This window comes from Blennius ocellaris, assembly GCF_963422515.1.
Source record: "Blennius ocellaris genome assembly, chromosome: 2".
Lineage (NCBI taxonomy): Eukaryota > Metazoa > Chordata > Actinopteri > Blenniiformes > Blenniidae > Blennius > Blennius ocellaris.
The window spans coordinates 10,722,579-10,740,332 of NC_137651.1; the positions used below are offsets into that span (position 1 = coordinate 10,722,579).

The 17,754-nt window shown below is 44.1% G+C and overlaps 1 protein-coding gene across 1 annotated transcript in view; it reads right to left on the reverse strand.

Annotated features, from left to right (window-relative positions):
• Positions 1-2,933: 2,933 nt before the first annotated feature.
• The window catches only part of npas1 (neuronal PAS domain protein 1), a 37,746-nt gene continuing 22,925 nt past the window's right edge, over positions 2,934-17,754 (reverse strand). Inside the window, exons 4-12 of the mRNA XM_080507826.1 lie at positions 16,495-16,562; positions 14,697-14,786; positions 8,869-9,043; positions 7,892-8,007; positions 6,923-7,119; positions 6,595-6,701; positions 6,239-6,386; positions 4,221-4,333; positions 2,934-4,106 (exon numbers count right to left, since the gene is read on the reverse strand). Of these exons, the coding sequence (XP_080363952.1) occupies positions 3,016-4,106; positions 4,221-4,333; positions 6,239-6,386; positions 6,595-6,701; positions 6,923-7,119; positions 7,892-8,007; positions 8,869-9,043; positions 14,697-14,786; positions 16,495-16,562 (2,105 nt within the window). The 3' untranslated portion in view covers positions 2,934-3,015. The remainder of the gene's footprint in view (positions 4,107-4,220; positions 4,334-6,238; positions 6,387-6,594; positions 6,702-6,922; positions 7,120-7,891; positions 8,008-8,868; positions 9,044-14,696; positions 14,787-16,494; positions 16,563-17,754) is intronic.

Consider the following 17,754-nt stretch of genomic DNA (forward strand, 5'->3'; position numbering starts at 1 on the left):
TCAGCTTACCGTATAATTTCCCCCCCCCTTTAGTGATATATAGGTTAAAATACAAAAATACACCAAAAAAAAAAGCTTCAAATGTTTTAGTTTATGTGTAATAAATGTAAAATATAAGAAAGTATCATGGTTAAATTAAATTATGAGGATAATGATCTTTCCTTTTGCATTGTAAATCTTCTAATGCACCTGCATTTGCATTCATTTCATATTATTTATTAAGCTGCTGATTTCCCTCATGTTTGTTAATCTTAGTGTGTTCATTAAATATATTGGAAATAAAAAAAAAAAAAAACTATGATGAATAAATGTCTACCAATTGATTGATGATCAGTAAATAAGGTGCACATTAGTATTATTAATATTGTGTCTGAAAAATTTAGGAAACAAACTTGCTCATATGAAAATTGCCCCAAGTGATTAATTTGAGTCACATATCAAACCTTAAATAACTGCAGAATAAATAGCATCGCATGCAGTTTTATTTATCCCAACGGTTGGAGTTTGCTCCCAAAAGCAGAAAAGAAACAGCAAAAACAGTTGAGTTGTGCTCCTCTACTGGAATATTTTATTGTTATCATCTGTATCACTGTTTTCATTTTTACAATTGTTCATTTTATTGAATGAGTTTTGTGGAGTATTCACAAGTATGGCAGGGTAATGTTAGATTCACAGTGATGGGCAAAAGGGGTTAGCAGTTTAATTCAACAATTAGAAAATAAAAACAAACCCAGAACAAATACGCTTACACAAATAAACACATCCGCGCACATTCATACACGTGTAATATACCAGTAAACACCCGAGAACGTGTGTGTGTGTGTGAGAGTGTGTGTGTGTGTGTGTGTGTGTGTGATCAAATTCTTTGTACGTGACAGCTCCAGTGAGGGTGTGCAGCGCACGACATGTCGGAACATTTAGTTCTGTTTTTCTTTTCTGCGGTCAGACGTGAGATGACGAAGCGGTCGATTATAATCTCAGTTTGGAAACAAACAAAAAACAAAACACAAACAACACAAAAGAAATCTTGACCCTCTATAAATTATAAGAATCTGTGTGTTTTGTAATTCCAAGGAATCTTTTCAAAGTGCTTGAAAATGACTTTTAATTTGAGCTGATGTCATTATAAATACATTTTGCAAACTTCACCAATTTTTTATGTTAAGTTGCATCTCCAAAAGGTTTTTTTTTTGTCCTTTTCTTTCACATGATCACAATAAAAATTCAAAACTGCTGGATTTTTTTTTTTTTTTTTTTTTAGCTTTACATGTTAAACTATTGTCACCTGCACCTGCATTTCTCAGATGTCTCTCTCCAAAGTGCTGTAAAATCTTGACACCAGTTTTAAAATAAATCCTCGAGCTGTATTGATACATACAGACCCATTGCAACATGTTTCACTATTATCTATATTTGGGAGATTTAGTATTTTAACCGCCAAATACTTTTACGTTCACTATATTACTATAAGTAATTTCCTTTTCCATGTAAAAAGTGTTTTGTCTCTTTCAGCTCTGTGAGGAAACTGAGATTTAAAGTGTTTTATGCTTTCACTTTTTCATTTAAAACTTTGTTCCCGGTTGAGTGAACTAAAACATCAGAATAATTCTGCTTTGTTTTATCGACCTCTAATGGTCTTTTGTTTTTTTTATTTCTCTCTCTCTCTCTTTTTTTTTAATGACCACATACGGTCTGTCTTTTTGAACGAGTGCCTCTCCCTTCCACCACACTGTGGTCAGCCCATGGTATTAGTGACCACTCATTGCATTGTTTTCTGTTTTAACAGGATCACATGTGGAGTCATGAAGTGCTTTGAGTTCACACCAGAACTCATTTCAGTAAGTGCTCAGAAAAACACAGACGTTTCAGTGATAAAAAAAAAAAGAACCACTTCAGCCCAGAGCAACCTCCTCTCCAAAAACACAATTTGTTTCTATTTTTTTTTTTTTTTTTTTTTTTTTTTTTTTTAGAAAATTAACAACAACAAAAAAAAGGGTTTTGGATGGTTTTGTACATCCAGTAAAAAGTGTTATTCTGTGTCTAATCCCTTTTTTTTAAACCACACTTTCATCTATCTTATCTGGTGAACAAACAAAATCAATAAAAGATTTAACAACAAAAAAAAAACAACATCAATATGGCTTTCATACACACAACTGCAGCATCATACAGAATATACTATAATTAATACTCAGTTAAACAAATGACTTTTCCTTTAATCCAACAACTGAAAAAAGCATCCTGTCTGCATTGCATTTTCTTCCCTTATATATATTTATATATATAATGGAATGTCTGGGACACATTACGTTTGTCCCTACAGTGTGCTTTAAGTATGGCTGACTCATGAATACTTGGATTTTTTTCCCCTCCTATTTATTATTTATTATTATTTTGAATCTCGATACAAAACACCAGAATAAACATGTCTATTTTCAGGGAATCTCCTTCATCAGATTCTCACCTGTGTGAGAGATCCTTTGTATAATACTGCAATAATAAAAATGTATATTCCAAAGTCACTTTCATTCCTACAGACAGATGTCCATCTCTTTCTAGTGGTTTCAGGGTTAATTGGGTTAATTGGGGTGACGGTAATGAGGATGTGAGCTGAGGGTCTTCATGGTTTTGTCTCTATATACAATATGGCTTCTCTGAGTGGAAGAGACACATAAATCAACACAGTCATCTAGAGAAAGACACAGAGCAGAGTTTGTTATTGTTGAGATGAAGTCTTGAGGGACGACCAGTCAAAAGTTTCCATGTCCCGTTTTCTCTGGGAGTCACTGTCACGGGTCCACGCAAGGGTGACACAATAAATTCCTATGGCGGCGGCGTGTCACACACTTTAGATTGCAGTTATTCAACTCATTGTCCAATTAGTTTCGTCCTTAGAGGCTAAATGTCCTGCCACTTCTGTCTCTCCTGCCCTTTTCAACGTCTTTCTTTCCGTCCTGTCACTCCGTCTCCGTCCTTCATTTTTGTTTCCTCCTCTCACCTCCTCCCCTCCGAGACTCAGTCCTCCTCCGTGCCCGCAGCCCCCCTCAGTCCATTCATACAGAAGGGGAGGCTGGAGGAGAAAGGGCTGTCAGACGGCGAGAAACCACTGAAGGGTGGCAGGCCGGCCAGCCGCTGTAGGTGGGGGAAGAAGGCTGGTGGGGGTCCCTTGTGGTGATCCGAGCGTAGCTGCAAGCCATCACTGTGTCCTGCGCTGTGGTGGTGGGAGGGGGGCAGCTCAGGTGGAGCGTAGCGGATAGTGCTCGGGGCGTAGAGGCTTTGAGGGCCCTGCGGGCCCAGGGCGAGGGGGTGGAAGAGCACCCGCCCCGCCGCACCGCCGGCAGCCAGTCTCTGGAGCAGCTCGAAGTCAGGGCCGTTGCCTGCCACGCCACCACCGCTGCCGCGGCTCACCACCCCGGACACCGCCCTGTCCTCGCGGGGAAGCGGGGAGGACACGGTCATGGCGGGGGACAGGGCTGGGGACGGGGGTGTGAACAGCCCCTTCGGTGGGGCTTCACTGCTGGAAGAAGAGTCGGGGATGGGGGTGGCGGGGCTCTCGCCGTTGAGACTGTTGGACGGCGTGTGTGCGTGCGACGGCTGCGGCTGAGCGCCGTGTGAAGTGGAAGTCTGCGAGTGTGACCCCCAGCGCCCCCCGGTGGCCAGGGCTTCGTGTTCAGTCTTGATGCTGGGGCTGGCAGGCAGAGGAGACGGTGTCACTATACTCTTGAGCTGCTGGATCACAGCCCGACCGTTGTGCATCCTCCCTGCCCTCTCCCCTCTCGTCGGGGTGTCTCCTCCCCGGCTCTGTTTACCTCCTCCCCCGCTGTCTTCCTGTTTCAATCTGTCGCTGTCTCCCCCCTGGTCCCAATCCGTCTCCTCCTCTTCCTCACCGTCGCTTTCACTCGCCAGGTCCGAGGAGGCCGATACGCTCTCCTCGGTATGACGGAGCTCCTCCAGTCTGCGGCGGGTCTCGGGAGGTGCCCCCTCAGGGTCGGACCGCAGCAGGCGCTTCCTCCTGTCCTCTGATTGGATGGCAGCGGGGGTGAATTTCTCTCTGCCTTTAGTGTCGGGGTCACTCTTTCCCACTGAGCTCTTCACTGGCTGCGAGCCTGAGGATGAAGGGAGGGAGGGGGGGGTTCATGAAATAGGAAGACGCGACACAGGCAGATGTTTCTGTATGTCAGTGAGCACCGAGGGAAGGTGGCGACGTGCAGAGTGCGTACCTCGGGCCTGCGGGGAGCTGTTGGTGGGAGATGAGCTAACCCGGAGTCGCTCTGCTCTGATGCTCTCTGGTAGCTGCAGCAGATCGAGGGGAGTGTCGGGCAACTCTGTTCGACTGGATGGACAGATGTGAAAATGGATGAGGGACAACTGATGGGAGAAGAGGTGGACGTATACACAAATGAACGTCCACCACTTAAAGCCACTTACACTTAAAAAACAAAAACAGCAAACACGAGTGTCGCACTGATGTGAGTGAATACTTAGAGATGGAAACAACATATAATCAGCCTAATAACAACCTCCAATAACCAAACTGCCGAACAACCTTGTAACCTCAGCCTAACGCACACGCAGTCCCTCAAACGGTCCCCCCCCCCCCCCCCACACACACACACACACACACACACACTGACAAACAGACACATAGCAGACCCCACCCTTTAAGACACACACACACACACACACACACACACACACACACACACACACACACACACACACACACACACACACACACACACACACACACACACACACACACTACACCCTACTCAGCCACCCACCTATACTCAGTTAAGCTCAGACAAGGAGGAGGCTGTTGGAGAAGTTAATGAGCTCTTGTAATTACAGCACTAATTAACTAAAACACCATTCAGCCCCAAAATTTCTGACATCCATTTGTTGTAATTATATAGCTTCAGTCCAATTAGCATTTGAAATTCAGCCGACTCCTCTTGTTTTTGTCTGACTCCTGTGTTGATGTGCACATATTTTGTCATGTGGGTTGTGTGTGAGTGTGTGTGTGTGTGTGTGTGTGTGTGTGTGTGTGTGTGTGTGTGTGTGTGTGTGTGTGTGTGTGTGTGTGTGTGTGCGGGTGTGTGTGTGTGCGAGTGTGTGAAATAGTGTGGAGCATGTGCATGGATCTTCTGCATATATTTGCATTCTGTGTCTGTGTGATAACAAGAGAGAATTAAAAAAAATACATATTTCATTAGTCTACGGAGTGAAAATGATAAAGTAATGAGTTATGTATGACTAGATTTTGGGTTGTACTACATTAAAGGATGATTACATTTGCGAAGAAGAACTTCTCCTTATATCATAAATCCTATTATCTGTTTGTCATTTTTGAGCCACTTCCATAGTGGTTTTAACCTTTCATTGGAGAGACACTAAATGCTTGACAGTGGAATTTGGAAAAGTTTGAAACAGAAGCACCATGATTTGTTCCTATTTGCACAAACTTAGAAATCCTACGTAAGTTGCACCACTGTAATTATGTCCTGTGTGACTTTCATTAACTCATCAATGTTAGTTAGGAAGAAAATGCAGAAATGAGCAAGTGACTGAATGCATGACAAAAGAATTATATTGTTAATATCTTTTTTTCACTTCCTGTGAGTATAACACTCTTTCTACCTTTTTAAAATGTTGTCATCAAGTAACTTATTAACTAAATAAGGTATAGAGTTATTTTAATTTATCAGTTTGGAGATCCTCCAATGATGTCATGCATTCACATTATAGACAATACGAACTTCATGTGTATTTTAAAACTTCTATTTTACTTGCCAGCAAGAAAAGTGAAAAAAGAAAGTTATGATAAATATCCAATACCTCTATCATAAAATGTAAGTTTGCTCAGATTGGATATAACACATTCAGAAATTACTTACAAGGGGATTCACATCATCTGCGTGTTATGGTTCATTTGTACATTAAATCAGACTAAATTTAGGAATATTTAAAAACTGTGAGGTTATCCAGAACCACTGGTGTTGAATGTCTATAAAAGTACTTTATTTCAAAAGGCAAGTGTAAAGTGCTTTGATGTCTTCATTCTCGAGTATCCTCATCAGTTTCCTCACGTTAGATGCAGTAAAAGTTACGATCCCAACAATCTCACTACATTTCATCATCCACCACTTCAAAGGACGGCCGCGCGCAGCGTGAGGCTGGCTTTTGTAAACCTGGATTATATGGGCTCCGGCGAGGAGCAGACTGTGGCCGGACTGACCTCAGGACATAGTTCACCCAGATGACGTTGCGTTCATGAGGAGCTTTGTGGTTGATGGAGACGGTGGCGGTGGACTGGATCCAGAGGTAGCCTCCTCTCCGCTGGAGCCAGCGATAGTAACCCGTCACCACCTGGCCTTTCCTCAGCACTGAGGGCGGTGGAGGAGAGAGGAGGACCACAGGAAGAGGCACAGGTTACTGATATGGCAGTTTGTGATAGTGTCAGCAGAGGGCGCCTGTCACAATAGCACAAAGGGTTTCAACAGGCACCCCTCTCCCTCAGGTTCCGATATGGTGAAGGGGAGCAGGGATGCGGCTGGATTTCATGCACTCCATATGTATATGGGTGTCACTCACGGTCCTCGTGGCTCTGCCGGAGGTTTTCCAGGTCCTCTACGTGGATGAAATGGTAACAGGTGTGCCCCACCACCTCCGCCGGGGTCAGATCCATATACTCTGAGATCCTGGAAAGCAAAGCGGCATCAAAGAAAACAACATATTTGTCAACTAAACAGAAGCAGATGTGTCTCCTAAAGCCGCCAACTGTCCGGGTAGTCTGCCAAATACTCATGAAAAAACACGAAACACATTTTAAAAATGTGCAGTGACACTCACGACGACAAACAATCGCTGTCTCATTGCCCACGTGTAAAAAAAAAACAAAAATAAAAAAAAAACTTCCTACCTGTTTTCACAGTACGTGACCTGTAGGTCCATGTTCACTCGGGAGACAAACATTTGGCTCTCCATGCGGACTTCATTAAGCGTGGTGGGCGGAAGAGTGTGCGCCAGTGCGACCAAACCCATCGGCCGACGCACCGAACGCGCGGACCCCGGGACGAGTGCGGGGCGGCAGCGTATCCGTCCCGTCACGTGGATCACCTGACAAGCAAGACCAGAGCTCTCACATGGGAAGCCAATTTGAGGGAAGGAGGCAAATAATGAGGCCGATATTAAATTGATGCGCCGCAAAAATACGAGGCTGAAGAGAGAAGTTAATCGGAAATGTTGCATTCAGCATTAATCCGAACCCGGCGCTTCAAAGATAAAGAATGCAGCGGTTCTGATTTTACAGCAGTGAGGCGCAGTAAACTGTTATGTGTAGCAGTTCAGTGTAAAATAAGGTCACAGCCGTAAAACACGCACACAACGACCACCTTGACAATGCTATGAAACACCGCAAGCACAAAAACAAAATGACAGGCGTCGGCGTGTTATTTCGCCGCCAAAGGGAGACGGTAGCAGGGAACGTGCAGAAGTTTTAGGCAGGGGTGACAAAATGTTGCATGAGCTCGCACTGAAAAATTGAGGGGCGAACAGTTAATTTTTTAACTCTTAAGAAAATGCAAAGTCAACAAACAGACCATGTTTTATTACTCAAAAAAAAAAAAAGCATCAATTCTTTAGGATGACCTACAGTTTCTTTATTTTTGACTGATTCTGCAGTAGGATAGCCTAAAACACATTTTATTCGTCTTCCTACAACGAAGAGTGAATATATGTTTTGGCCACTCCTTGTCAAGGTCACATGATCCTCATTTTGATTTGGCACAAGTTTCATGTTTTATTGTACTCTTGCTGTATCGTAAATCTGAAGCCAATCAGATGTTCAAAACTTTTTTTGCACAGTCGTGTGTGTTCCTGTAATTGATACCTTGTATCCAGAAGACTTGACGTGCAGGCCTCTTTTGGTGAGCGTGGACTTCATGCGGATGAAGAAGCCGCGGTCGGGAGGATCGTCAGCGGTGGAATGAGGACTCGATGGAGCTGCTGGGGACGACAGGTGACACATTAATGTGCATTCAACAAATGGCGTCATTTTCCTTTAAAACGTGTCTTTTCAGGATGCAAATTCGGTTCAATAAAATAATGGCAAAGAAGTTTCACCTACGAAACAGCAGTTCAATCTCTCAAAAATAAATATTTGTTCATGTGATTGTCATGAGGTTCTTAACTCCACTTCAACAATTTCCCACAAATTTGAGGTATTTAACTTTTGCTATTGTTGTTTGTTATTAAGTGCTCGTGTTCTGATGTCAATGCTGTATTGTGGTTATTTACCATTATCTTCACTAAATAACGGATATTAATGAGATTATTTTGTTTACTTGTTTACTTGTAAAATATTGAAATACTGAAATTTGACGACCAGAGGTCAGAGAGGCCTCGAGGCCGTAAATATGCAATTAAAAATCAAAAACTGGTAATTTCCTTAAGTATTTGAGGTGATTTGAAAAAAATAAAATATTTGGTTATAATATATATTCTATGGATTCATGTCAACTTAAAAAATATGAAGCCATTTATGAAATGTGGAATTAAGATGTTTAAGCTGAAATGAACAAAAAAATTATCATCACCCTTGTTAAGTTTTTTTTTTTAAGTTCTTAAAAAAACCCTGAACCAATTAGAGAACAACTGATATTTAAGAACAGCTTTGTCATGTGATTTAAGCGAAACAAAATGGCCTAGTCCTCATTCCTGATGAAGGCTGGAGGAGGGAGGTTATTTTACCAGCGTCACCCCTGGACAAAAAAAAATGTAAATTTGTTTTACTCAGGCCATTAGTTTCGGCAGCGATATATTTCAGTCGTTCTGCTTCTCTGCTTTATATAGGCAGCAGAACAGTACCAGGTTCAGGTGTACCAGCTAACGAGGAAGCCGATGCCGAGCTGGAGGCGCTCTCGGGGGCGGTGTGACAGCCGGCCTCGGCCCGCAGGTGCGGCCTGATCCCCAGCCGCTCGGCCATCTCCACGTGGTCCGCCGGGTGGATGTAGTCAAACACGCTGCTGCCGGTCAGTTCCACCTGAACAGAGGCATGGCGATCAAAACCAGATGCTTGGAGCACAAATAACTACTCGTGAGCGAGTACACGCACTTGCACCACACACACATACACAATCACACAGAAAAAAGAAAAAAAAAATCAATACACGTTATGACAGGAAAATGAAAGCACCGCTCAGGGTTACAACTCAACAAGGAATGTGGAGGTTGTAAGACACACTCCACCATCACCACCACCACCACCACCACCCCAACACACACATACATTTAAGTCAAGTCTCGGAGGACCAAGTGACTACAGTGCTACACAAATAAAAACCAGGGGAGATAAAAATCAATTGTATTTGCTGATTAAAAACAGGTGAACTCCAACTATCTCCAAAGGTCACATTACTATTCTCCTTATTCCCCGTGTCCCACCCTGCTTCTTCATTCAGTTACACTTCATCCCAGCAGGCATAAAGAGCATCGTAACAGCTCAAACAGCTCTATATGATCCTATCATCATAATGCATCATAGTCGCATCTCTAATCATTTAAAGGTAATAATGGCGCCGCTCTTGCATGGCATTCATAAAAGCAGCACAATCGGAAATGGTGTGATTCCATCTGAAGCAGTAAATGAGTGTTTGCGCGTGTGCATGTGTGTGTGTCAGAAGGGGGGGGGGGGGGGGGGGTATGCATGTTTGCACACATCGACACGGCTTCTATTTCATCTGTGAATGTGTGTGTGTGTGTGTGTGTGTGTGTGTGTGTGCGCGCGCATGCCAATACTATTCCATCTGATAAAGCCGTGGCTGCAGCAGCCTCACACCCTTGTCTGTAGGACACAGCCATTTATTACCGGATTAGAGCCATTTACTGCAGGCTTTATGGGAGCTTCAGCAGGCCCTCAAGGACATCACAGCCGGGGGAGAGAAAGACGGGGAAACGGGGAAGGCGGGAGCAGAGAAACGAGAGCGATTGACGGTGGGTGAGCTGGACGGGGGGGGGGTTATAGGAATCCCCACTGGGTGAAAGGAAGATGATGTAGAGGCTGGAGTTCCGCAGCCAAAAATGGTGCTTAATTTCTCAAGAGACACTACCTGCCTTGAACATAAGATTACATGCTAGATTTGCTTGGCACCATACAAAATAATTGTTCATCGCGTTTTTACTGTCAGATTGTAACTAAACTGACCAAATGTATGCAATTAAAAAAGAATCTCAGATTTTTAACACCACTTCAGAATTCATCGATGTCTTCATTTGTAAACTTAGCAAATTTTCAAATGAATATTAAAATGTTCTGTTATAATGGTGAGAACCATCGTAACAAAAAAAGAGGAAAATATTCCGAACATTACCAAAATTTGATTATTCAAAATCTTGAAGTTATTCTCACTTCAGCCTCACAATTGTCTTCCTAAAAAACAGAAAATAGTTTTTTCTAAACTCGAAACTTTTGGAGGGTAGCATTAAAGCAATTGCCTATAACTAAGCCCCCTTGTCACATAACAGCACTTTTATGAGGAAGCTTTTGTATGAAGAAGAGGCTCATCTGGAAACTATATAAATTCTATTGCATAAGGTGTGTTTTTATTGTGTTTGGCAAGAAATTCACATTGTAACTGAGGTCAAAGTTAACTATTGTTTTCTTCTCATGCAACAAGTGAGGGTGATGCAGGTGGATAAGAGCAGCCTGTAATAAACTGTATTGACAAACTTAAGCAATAATGGTCCAATCCATTATGTGTAAGGCACTGAAAATATTTATTCGAGGTTTAAAGAGTTCATGCAGAAAGGCCCACAAAAGCCTGATCTTTCCTGTCTTTAAATGTACAAACTCAACATCGGTATCTATCAATCAAATCTTGCCTAAACCGAATCGTTCAATAATGTTTTCAATTTTGTTCACATGCGCCTACTGAGATAATGAATTTTTGACAAATTGGGTGACAGAGTTTGGTTTTAGAAATTCTGAATGGCCCAAGCTTTGAGCGCTGCCTTAAATACTGATTACATTCAGGATCTATTTTTCTTGCAGCCTGTCTGTCTGCCTGTCCCGGGTTAAAGGTGTATTTCATGAATAGCAATTTATCTCCAAAGTGAATTGTTCGTTTTCGAAGAAGGACTAAATACACCTCTGCTCAGAATACTGGACAGGCCATGTGAAGGGGACACAATCCCCCAGCCCTGTGGTATTGGAAAACAAGGTAGAGAGACAAACAGGTCCTTATGGAGCTTTACCGGGCTTAAGACCTATCCGAATAATATCACTCCATCACAAGCAGGAGGGAGGGATTGAAAAAAGATCAGACAGAAATGAGAAGATGAGAAAGAGACGGAGCGATTGAGAGGATGAGTCAGGCTCAGACATAAAAACAGGTATAGGATGTGGCGCGAAGGGAGACGTGAGGAGAGACCGAGATCATTCAAATCTCTCAGTGTGTGTGTGTGCGTGCGTGTGTGTGTGTGTGCGTGCGTGCGCGTGTGTATGCAAGCACACGGCGTGCCTCTGTTTCTCTGCGTATGTGACTAGACTGTCTGTTTTTATGTCTCCGTGTGTCATTGTGTGTCATTGTTTGTGTGAGTAGTTGTCTGTCAGTGCATCTGTGTGGACCTCGTGTGTGTGTGCGTGCGTGCGCGCACGCGCACAGTGCGTATGGTGGTGTGGCGGGGATGGGGGGCAGTGAGCAGGGGAAGGAGAGACATGATATAAATAATAGCAGGGGGCTTTAATATGTATGAGGCATCCGGGCAGTGGTCCACAACATACTCTCAGCCCTCAACCCTCACTGACTGATGGGAGAGGAGAGAGGGAGGGGAGGGAGGGGGGGTGGGGGGGTGGGGGGGGGGGGGGGGGGGGGGGGGGGGGGGGGGAGTGGGGGAGCGGGGGCTGCATACTAACCATTTGCAGATCAATTCTCTCCTCCCTCAATCTACCATCCTTCCTCCCTTCTCTTTACCCCATTTATCCCTGTTTTTCCTTCTCCCAGCCCGTACTCTTTCTTCTCCATCCCTTTCGTGTCCCCTCCCTGCAATTCCTCATCTTCCTTACTTTTGCGTCCCTTCATCCATCCTTTCCTTGCCTCCCAATGTTTAATTCCCCCCCACAGCCTCATCTGCTCGGTGGCGATTCCCAGGTTTATCAATATGCGTCCACCTCGGACACCAAGTGAGTGGGAAAAAAAAAAAAAATCCAACTGATACCTGTAGGCGCCGGGGGAGTGGACGGCGGGCTGTGCCCTTGGTCAAGGTGCCTGACCTGGGCTAAGCCGGCTAAGCAACCCCACTGTCAGGGGAGCGGCCCAGGGTGTAAGCCAGGGCAGAGGGGTCAGACAGGGGGGACAGGAGATGCGGGGCAGGGGCGGTCCACGGGGGCGACATGCCCTCTAAAACAAACCACCGGTTATACTTTCTCGCTCAGAAGATCGTTTGTTTGTCTGTCCTTCCTCTCTCCCCTGTGTCCGCCTCTACTCGCCAACAAAGTATATCGAAGTGTTTTTGTCCTCTCCTTCCTAGCCCCCCCCCCCCGCTCCCTCTTCTTGTATGTTTTTCTTTCTCGTCATTTGTGTCCATAAACACACTATATACTCCCTCTCATACACCCTACTAACTCACTCTGTCTGCCCTTTCTGGCTGTCTCGTTCTGATCATAAACCTCTTCTGTCCACGTCGCTCTCATCTTTTCTGGAAGGTAAACGCCGTGTTGTATGCTCAAGGTTTTGAACGTAATCTTCGATCATAAATAATTTCATTAGAATGCTGATGGCTTAGGCCCTGTTTGAGTAGATGTGATGGGTTAGGCCATCTGCTCAGCTGATAAGAACAGCTCTGTTTTATTAGCATCTCCACCAAAGCCTCGGCTGTCTTGTTTACCTAGGCAATCCCAAGGCGAATTTCATTCCTACTGCACATTTAAACTCTATTTACACACTCAGACGCTCCCTCTCTCGCTCTTCACTCTACCACTGTCTCTCCTTTATTCATCTGCTTTATTTTCCGTCGCTCTTGTAATTGTCTGTCTGGTTCTCTCCATTTCACCCATTTTTTTTATTTTTTTTTATTCTATCTTTAGGTTGCCTTCGTGCAAACTGTTGATTTGGTACCTTTGATTTTTTTGTTTTTATTCCAACATATTTGATTCGTTTGATTATATTCATAGGCATGACACAGGCCTCCGTTTCTGTAAATCACAGACTCTGAAGTCTTGATCATTGAATCATTTGTGCAGGTCGGTTGTATTTTCATACAATGTTTGTGTGGCTAAAAAACAAGACCATACGTCTATAAATTGTAATTGCTCCTCTTTTCCAAGACAGCTAAGAAAAGCAACAGATGCTACTGAGACATCAGACAGCCAATAACGTGAATACTCGCTTTGTGCTTTCTGTGACTCAACTTCCCTTGATAATCTTGTTTTTGCCCGTGGTTTGAATTCTCACATTGCTTCAGTGAAGTGTATTCCAAGTTTTGTTGTTGGGTGATGTTAAAGATACAAAAGATACAAGAAGCATCAGATGTGTGTGATTAACAGTGAAGCAGAACTGAAACTTGAGAAGAAATTTTAAAGCGCACGAATGAATACAAGCATCCACTAAATTGCAGGACCACCCTTATTGCTCTTGTTTACATGATTTTTCCTTGAGGTCTGTGTTAAACTTTATTGCAAAGTTCAGCTGACAGTAATAATGACTGTCTGAGGTCAAATCACATACAAAGTCCAAAACAACATGCAGTATCCTCCTGCTTCTTGACGTCTTCCCATATAAAATGACTTTAACTTTTGAAAATATGCATTTGCTTTGTCGGCTCTAATGATGAAGCATTTTCTCCCTGGTTGTGGATTTTGCCCCGTCTTGATCATCGCTGTTGTGTGCGAGAGGGAAGTTTCCACATAGCCCACACAGACACGGCAGCTAAAGCAGCAACTAATGACTTTTGAATGTATTTACAGAGACAGAGAGCTGTACTTGAGAGGTAAAAAAACATCCAAAAGTGTCCTTTAATGTTGCCAACGATCGCTTTCAATCACAGCAAATTCACACATTAAAAAAAGAAACCCCACTCCATTAGTTCTGTTATTGTTGCACTAACTTCCCTCTTTTTCTCCCCCTCTCTCACTCCCGCGCTGTACCTATTCTTCTTACTTTGAAACATCTCTTTCTTATCACACCTCTCCTCCTTTCCTCCCCCTCTCTTTCTCTCTGGCTGTCTCTATCTATCTTCCCATCCCCCTTGGTGTTTTTCCCCCTCCCTACAATCAATGTGGCTTTTAAGATGCCTATCGATTTGTTCCCCTAGACAGGCCCAGCGCGCTGGGGCGACACTTTGATTGCTGGGCCAGTAATTACTGTTATTATTTATGCATCTGGGCAAAATGGCAGGACTTAACATTCACAGTACAAGAGGCCACAGGCAATCAACAGAGGTGAGCACCTGGCGAGGGAGAGAGGGTGGCCGAGAGAGGCAGGGAGAGAGGAGCACTGCCCCTGTGAGAGTTGCACTCCAGAGATGAGCTCCAAGAGTGCAGTCAAAGATATTCACTCACACTCGCACACACAGACACACTCCTGGGAGGGGATATAAAAGCGTAAGCAGCAGGCAGGCACACATGTGTGCAAATGTACTTGTATACAAAGGATTATTCTTATGTGTGTGAGAGGAAGAGTGAGGTGAGGTCATCTTACCTGTGAGAGTCCCAGGTAGATAGAAACCGTCTCTGAGATGTAGAGGAAGCGTCCCTCATGACTGACCACAAACACAAAGCCATCTAGAGACTGTGCACGTGTGCGCGCACACACACACACGCACACGCACACGCACACGGACAGACATAAAGGCAAACAGAAACAAGACAGACAAATTAGAGCAATTAGTGTGTATCGAACAAATTACAACGAGCCGGAGAACAAACAACCTGTCACCCCTCGGCCTCTTCTCTCAATTCACGAGTGCGCTCACACACAAAGACACATAACATGCATAAATGTGAGCAGACATGAAACAACTCCCAAAGACGCAAGCTGCAGCCTCGCGCACCATCTGTGAGCAAGACCTGCATTACCAAACACACCGAGAGCAACGCCGAGACACAGATATACCACATGTGCACCAACACACACGAACAAATACGGCAAAGAGACAAGAGGAGCTGAGCGTATAGAGCGAGGTTGTTTCAATCAACTGTGATCAACTCAAGACTCAGAGCTTCGTCCCAGATCTCCGGCAGCGCACACACACATAAAACACACATGGGGCACAGACAACAGCCACAGATGCAGACAGGACCAGAGTCATTACAGTCTGCAGTGATTCTAATGAGAAGTGAAAGGTATACAGCCCGCCCATTAGACGGAACTGCTTCAGAGAATAATATTAATCGTCATAACAAGCATCCAGGAGTGAGTCGACGCAGACTCGGCCTCACACACATGCACCCAGACCAGGACCACTTTGCTCTAGAAAAAAAATGATTGCTATTTTGGCGGCCCAGCGCTTAAAGTGGCAGTGGTAATTTATGCAACTGACACATCCAGTATGCAAATGTGTGGCCGGGGTGTGGGGCGTCGTGTGTCGCGGCGAGGAGAAACCAGCCGCCTGAATGTCGGAGAACTAAAGTGCAATTATCAGGCTATTACGGCAGGAGGACGGCTGGGAGGGAAGAATCATACAGTTTTTTTCTGGAGCGTTAATTTGATTTCTATCAGCGCCTCTCTCTAAGCCTCCATTCCTCTTTAAAATGCGACAGGAGAGCAGACATATGTAACATTTCTTTGTTTTACCACAACCCTCTCACTTCCAAATTCTCTCTTTTCTGTCTCTTCCACTCCTACCTGTTTCCTCTGCTGCTCCAACCTACTCTCCAGCACCCCCCCCCCCCCCCCATAAAGTACAATCTGCAGCGCTACTTTCTTTGCACCTCCTCTGTGGCATTTTTGTCTCTGCATTCTGCATTTCATCACCCCTGCAGCCCTCTTGCCCCGAAATACCCCTCAGGCTCCATTCATCTGTCAGCGTAAAAGGGGAGGCATTCTTTGGCAGCCAACAATATCGTCCGAACATCTGAGGTCCATGCAGTGTGTGTGTGTGTGTGTGTGTGTGTGTGTGTGTGTGTGTGTGTGTGTGTGTGTGTGTGTGTGTGCGCACGCGCACCCAATTTTGTGAGCTTGTCTGGGAATATAAGTGGTGAGAGGAAGACCTGAGCCAGTGCAGACTGAGCTCACACAGCTACAACACACTACAACACAAATTACACCTGACCTTGTGATTCATCTGAAAAAACACGGGCTTCTCTGCATATACATTAAAGCACAGCCGCGCGTAGGAAAGCACACATCTCAAACTTTTCAGATAAACAGAGAGATGAGATGCGTCTTTCTGGGTTAAGGGAGAAAAAAAAAAATCTACCTTTGAAAAGCGCATGGATTATATAAAACTGCTGTCAGGAAGTGGATGGTGGGAGGGTGCGAGTGCTGCGATAGTTACCTGCAGGAGGTGAGCCCCCAGGTGCTGCTCAAACATGTCAGTGGCCAAAGAATGAGATGATCGTCGAACTGCAGAGAGGAAAAATGACAAACCTGCAATCAGGTACAAATGGACGTCAACATTGCCTGTAGATTTTTATTTTTTTTTAATCAACGTGGGACTTTTTTTTCCTCCTTGTGCTACGTTGACTTGTGGCTGTGGGAAAAGCACAGGTGATTTTAAAAATGTCTTCAGTGAGGAAAACGAAGGACTTAAACATTTCTGATCAGTCCTGCCACTGTTGTAGACAATTTGTAATAATGATGACACGCACTGGAAGAACATGCAAAGTTGCTTTGGACTCGAATGGGAAAACCAGAACGACGACAACAATGAAAAAACACAGAACTTTGCAAAGCCTGTCAAGACTTGTACGGGGAACTTTTTCACTGTGAGGTCAGAGTGTTAACTACGACGTAGCTGTGCAGTCTTGTGCAGAGGCAGTTTAAGCAAAGTCAGATCAAGATTTATTCACACTGAGCAGAACAGGTTGGCGTTCAGGTGAGATTTAAAGGTGGTAAAAAGGTTCCTGGGTAGTCAGTGAAAGCTGAAGAAAAGATGTCTGTGTCTGAGAGGTAATTTCTCCGAAGGGGTTTGGAGTTGCAGTTTGACTCCAACTGTGAACTTCTCCTGTTAGATGCTTCTCATTTCTGCCTCCTCTGATGGCCTGTTAGCTCTTTATACTCCAGCCACCAATGGATGAGACTCAACATCCACACATACCTTTGTACAGAGGTAGAAGCCACTGCGCCGCAAAAAAGCCACTGTAGCAATTTGTGCTCACTTTTTCAATTAAATCATTTCCCTCCTTTTATCACCTGGTCGCATTTTTGTTGCATCTGCATCCAAAACATCTTCCAGATTATGACACCGGTGCTGACGTGCAGCATTAATAATCTCTTCAACGAGCAGACATGCTGGGTGTAATGCCTTTGTATTTATATTTTCTTTAGAAAGCATTATGAGCAAGCTGATTTCCAATGACAAGAAAAAAAAATGACAAATAATAAAAAGAAATAAATGTTTTTTTTTTTTTTTTTTAAGCCTTCTTTGTAACATTTTGCTCGGTTATCCCACAGGCTGACTCAGACACCGGCGGGCCAGTTTCAGCCAAGGGGCCGGATGTTTGACGGCCAATGAAATTGACATTTTGCTTGGGGCTTTCATCTTAGCCAACTGACTTCTAGCTCGAGTAATACCAAGAGTCCATATCAGTAAATG